General features: G+C 41.5%; 1 protein-coding gene across 1 annotated transcript; it reads right to left on the bottom strand.

Moving 5' to 3' along the window:
* Window positions 1-3271: 3271 nt before the first annotated feature.
* LOC147461160 (blue copper protein 1a-like) lies at window positions 3272-5377 on the bottom strand. The gene is made up of 2 exons (XM_086508782.1): window positions 5076-5377; window positions 3272-4133 (listed from the first exon to the last, which is right to left on the bottom strand). Exons 1-2 carry the CDS (start codon window positions 5281-5283, stop codon window positions 3583-3585), a joined length of 759 nt encoding a protein of 252 aa, XP_086364908.1. The 5' UTR covers window positions 5284-5377; the 3' UTR covers window positions 3272-3582.
* Between the last annotated feature and the right edge of the window lie 377 nt (window positions 5378-5754).

The following is a 5754-nucleotide window of genomic DNA, read 5'->3' as shown; positions in this document are numbered from 1 at the left end:
CGCCTCTCTCTCAATCCGTATGTGCAGCAATCGCAAGCAATGAGAAAGAGTGGGAAGGCATGACAGGCTATGTAGAGAGAGTGAAGGAGAGCGATGGAGGCTAGGGGGTGAGGCACTGCAGAACGCACAGGGGGAGGGAGGTACAAAGGGGCCGCGTAAGTGGAGCCAAATATTCGGCGTTAATTAATAAGTTTTTTAAAAGTAGAGCGAGTAGAGTAGAAGCCTTCAGTATGAGTGTGTGCACACGCGTGTTAATAAAACTACTACATATCCGCGTCTCCCTCTCCTTCTCATTAGAAATCTCTCAATTTCTTTCAGAGCGAGGCCTTAGTATATTGGATCACACATGCTATGGCCTTAGTATATTGGATCACACATCTATATGGCGCTGCACTGTAGTGGTAGACTTCACCTTTAAATTTACCTCTTCCACATTTAAAAATGGGAGAGAATTTTAATGCAAGTAGTAAATTACTCCAGCCTCCCACTCACTACTTCCCAACGGGCTAATAAGGGTTACATGTTGCCACAATGCCATCAACTTGTGAGTGCTCTTGTGATAGCTTTGCATGGAGTAGTTTAAGGCTGACAATTAGTCCCTCAAATTATGCACAACCCTTGTACGTACTATTGGGTCTGGTTCCTATCATGAACTTCCTATGAGGTGCAACATCAATGATTGATATACTCGCCAAGCCCTAAGTTCCCACCTATCACTATCTGATAGAATCCTCTAATACTATGATAACCCATACCTTGTAAACGACCTTGGTGCTATCTTTCCATGTCCTTTGGTGCTTTGTGTTACTATCTTGCAAGTAGCTTTGATCTCAATATAACCGTGAACCTGCACCTCATAGTCAACTTCCACGTTGCACCCATGATATGCTGCGAGCAACTTATCCTATGAGTAGAGTAGGGTATTTCATGACGTTGTATGTTGTTATGTTTCATTTGCCAAACATGGCACAACATAGAGAGAGAGAGAGAGAGAGAGAGAGAGAGAGAGAGAGAGAGAGAGAGAGAGAGAGAGAGAGAGAGAGAGAGAGAGAGGAGAGGCGAGAGAGTAAGGTGCAGGTGGCGACATTGAATTAATTAGGGCCCTCATCCGCTTCACCGCAACAATGTATATTACAATGTGCAGGTTGCAAAAGCAAGAGAAGTCAATTACCATCTTTTGGATTTGACAGTGGCAATTGGGTGACGTATACCAGTAATAGAATGATTGCAACGATTGAATTTGTACTGGTGCTGCAAGATGAAGAAATATAATACAAAGTGCTACCACACATACTTGCAATCCATTAGCCAGTTGGCACAGAAGAGAAGGAATTAATGGAGACAACTTTGAAAATGACGTAATTAGGCATTGTAGGCTACAGGGTTGGTGGTGATATATAGAATACGGTTAATATAACATGATGTATGCCAGTAGGTCCTATTTTTTGATAGGCATTCTAAGGACTTTTTAAAAGCACTACCAGCTTATATGGTATCTTTAAAGAAGATTTTCTATACGCTAAAAAACTAAGCAGCTTTTAGAAGATTTCGTGCAAGTACTGACCAAAGAGATCCCAATGTTTTTGAGGCGGCAATTAAGAATGCAGATCTCATATCATATTAGGTGATAAAGAAAAGATAAAAAAAGTTTGATGTCAAAAGGTAAATCGACATGGATCTGTACTTTTTGAACGCATGTAGTGCAATGCCAACTATGGACAACACACACCTTGCATGAATAGAAACAAAAAGTCATACATCGACAGAGAAGTGAAGTGTACACTAAATACAATGAGATTGCAAAAAGCAATCAGTTATGTGCCTTGTAAAAGGAGAAGCGAGGAAGTAGATGCAATTACCTTTGATCTTGAATGTTAAAAACGGACCTGGTCTCGAGTTGATCGCCGAATCGCAAACAACTTGCCATCTAAGAAATTAAAATTATTTTGGTGTGAAAGACAAAGTTGAAGCTGCATCTCCTAGAGATGCTCATACCTCAGCACGGCTAGCGGCCCGCATGGGAGAGAGAGACATGCCTTTCTTAATAGAACTCCACAAAAGCTGGAACATGCTTGTTTTTGCAGGAGATCAGACATAACACATTAATCATTAATCATATCCTTTGTTACGTCCATGAAGAATAGAGCAAGGTGCTTGCTTCCTTGGTTTCCTTGTCCTCATTATGAAAACCATGCGCAAGGGATTGCAGGCCAGCTTGGCATATATAAAAATCCCTCAAGCTTGTGTTTGAGGGCAACGTCACGACCGCTTAGTCTACAACGTTGCACGCTCTATTATCAACTCTCATACCCTTTGGAGAGAGAGAGAGAGAGAGAGAGAGAGAGAGAGAGAGAGAGAGAGAGAGGGGGGGGGGGGGGGGGGGGGGAGGGAGGGGTGTTGGCCGAAGGAACCTCATGTCGCTCTAATCTCTGTGTCCTCACGTCGACGCGACGGTTGCCATTGTTATCGTTTTTACTTAATTGAAATAAAAGTTTTAATTTTGTTTTTGAATGTTTGGTTCTACCTATAGCACCCACTTATCAATTCCCTAGAATCCATCTCTCCATTATATATGTTAGATTTTTGAATGTTTGGTTCTACCTATAGCACCAACGTGTCACTTCCCTCGAATCCATCTCTCCATTATCCCAAGTATGGTAGATTGGTTATGCCATTTCCATGTCACGTCTTGAGTTGAACTCTCCTCGTCAGATAGATCTTTAACGTCTCTTGGGATAGTTTCCTACGATGTTGTCACGTCTTGATTTCAACTCTTCTCGTTGGATAGATCTTTAAGGTCTATTGGGATAGTTTCCTAGGACGTTAAAATACTCTTCTTCTTCTCTCCACGTGTATCTCCCCCCTTTTTGTCCTAAAATCCATGGGAGGTATCTCCCTAGATTCCCTCTAATGAAGAAAGATTGTACCGAGTAAGGCTTGATGAGAGTGCTTGTTGTCTTGTTGAGCTCGAATATGTGTCCCGCTGCTTAAAGAAACCTAGGTTTGATGTAATGCCACCTACAAATCTTGAGATTTACCTCTAAATTTTAAATCTGAAGGTAAGCAAACCTACATTTTTGAGAGAAATTTAGTGTAAAAACTTTCAAATATAGTCAATTTACCTCTTTTTCATTTTTTAAAAACCTCTAAAATTTCTCAGGCCCGAGTGGCTTCTATTGTGAGCTCCTTCGTGCACACAACTTGTGACACAGAGCATACACAGGAAGCTACTCATAACTTGCATACATAATCTTGTAACGCGAAAGACAAATTGTCAACGTGAAACATTCCTTTTATCTCTTCAATGCATGATTACAAATACAACTCTTTTGTTTTGGGGGTGGAGTAGTATGACTATACACACAATCAAACTTGACCTTTTATTACAAATCTTAAGAGAGGTTTAGTATTCTTTAAACCTGTCATCTTAGGAGGGCATGTTGGCAATGAGAGGAGCTTTCTCAAGACTCCTTATAATAATAAAGGCATGCTTTGGGCAAGAAACACTAGGGAGAGCTCAACTTTGTTATAAAGAAGGCATGCTTTGGACACGACACACTAGGGAGAGCTCAATTTCCAAGCCTAAACCAAGGAGAGTGTGCATGCTAGGGATAAGAACATTGTTGCCACATAGGTTAGGGTGCCAATAGAAAGTTGTGGTGATGAGTTACGATGGAAGGTGTTATACTGGCTATAATAAGGTGGACTTGATTTTGAATCATCCGCTTTTGCTTCAGGCGGTGGTGGGCTTCGTTCTTCTTCTGGTGCATGAGGAGGTGGTGGATCATGTTCTTCAACAACAGGAGGCGGTGGCTCATGTGTTTCAACATCAGGGGGTGGTGGCTCATGTGTTTCAACATCAGGAGGTGGTGGATCATGTACTGTCGCATCAGGGGGTGGTGGCTCTTTACTTGTTGAAGGTGTTTCATTCTCAACCTCAATCTTTAATCGCAAGCCTTGCTCACAATGGCCAGGGACCCCACATATAAAATAGTAGGTTTGGGCATCCACCAATGTTATAAGCATGTCCCCCATTCCATCATCAGATGTGAATGGTCTTTCTATATTGCAATCTTTGTAATCCTCCTCAGTTACAAGTAAAACACTATGTTGCCCAGCAGGATAAGAAAAATCTGCAATTGAAGCGAGAGAGGCATATATTAATTAGAATTAATTACATGATGATCAGATTGATTTTCATCTTGTTGTTACTCTCTCTCTCTCTCTCTCTCTCTCTCTCTCTCTCTCTCTCTCTCTCTCTCTCTCGGGATAGTTTCCTACAACGTTAAAACTCTCTTCTTCTTCTTCCTTCCTCTCTCTCTCTCTCTCTCTCTCTCTCTCTCTCTCTCTCTCTCTCTCTAACACATAGAAACAACACCTCACATGCTGATAGATAATAGGGAAGGCTTGTAGGTCTCTACATGTTATGTTTAAACACTATCATAAAATTAACAATGCTATCTCACAAAGTAATGCATAAAAGAATAGCTAATGGTGGGTTTAACCAAGTAATTATGTTGTGCTTTGGTGTTTCATATACTTGTAAAGCGATTCCCATTGATAAGCATCCAAAAATCGACACATGCGACACACTCCTAGATCCATTTCCTTAAGATTGTTGTGTGTGTGGTTGTGGTTGTTCATGTATCCGGGTTTGGGAGCTCCCTGTAAAAGCTCCCGGGATGATGTAGTTTAGTATGTCATGTTGTGATGCCAAGGCATGGTCTGTGCATGGTATGTGTATGATGATTTTTTGCTTTTTTAATATAATCTAACTCACTTTATGTGAGTATTGCAAAAACAAAAAAAGATTGTTTTGTGTGTGTGTGTGTGTGTGAGAGAGAGAGAGAGAGAGAGAGAGAGAGAGAGAGAGAGAGAGAGAGAGAGAGCATGTGTGGTTGTGTTTGTGTACATGTACATTGTACACATGTGGGATGGTCAAGAAAGAGAAGTGGTTTGTGTTTCAGGAAGTAAAAAAGAGGCTGCCCATAGGAGTGTAGCCTAGAGGCAAATGGATTGTAAAGGAGCCAACTTTGTGAGACCATGCACAACAAAGAGAGGAGAAGAGCACTTACAAAGATCGTCGCCCACATAAAATTTGAATTGGGAAGCCCAGCCTGCGAAGTCATTGCCTAAGCCCCATCCAGTGTCCCCAACGGTGTATTGAGCTCCCATAGCAAGCTCACATGCGCTTGCAAAGAAAACAAGGAGAAGAAGAGCCATGCTTTCTTGTGAGAGGAGGCAAGAGCCTCTAGGGGTTGTATAGCTCCGCATGGGAGCCATGCTTGGAAGCAGCAACAACAACAAAGAAAGTGAGTGCGTGCAATACGAGTTAAATGATTGGTTGTGTTAATATAGGAATGGCAAAAGGATCTTAGCATGTGGCAATGGGAAGGGGTTCCATCTTGCCAACGACCCTTTGTTTCATAACATTCCTTCAATCCTTACTTTAGGTTATGAAGCATGTCTCAATCATCAAGCTTCCAACTACTCTATCCATGTGCAAATGCAAGTGTACCTTTTTAAGTAAGCAGTAGGTGGTGCAACCTTGAAGTTTTCTTTCTTAGAAATTAGCAAAAAGCTCAGGTTTTTGCTTTAGGTTGACCGTAGTAAATTAGTGTTATATTGAAGCTATTATTTATTAATATTCTTTTATTTATCTATTTTTGTTCTTTTTTTGCGTGTGTTTTTTTTTTTTTTTTTGGGGGGGGGGGGGGGGGGGGAGGGGGGGGGGGCGCCCTCAACACAACATGG

This window comes from Adiantum capillus-veneris, chromosome 3 (genome assembly GCF_014529385.1).
Source record: "Adiantum capillus-veneris isolate H3 chromosome 3, ASM1452938v2, whole genome shotgun sequence".
NCBI classification, from domain to species: Eukaryota; Viridiplantae; Streptophyta; class Polypodiopsida; order Polypodiales; family Pteridaceae; genus Adiantum; species Adiantum capillus-veneris.
The sequence above is the reverse complement of the archived record's forward strand: the minus strand, read 5'-3'. Positions and strand labels throughout refer to the sequence as shown.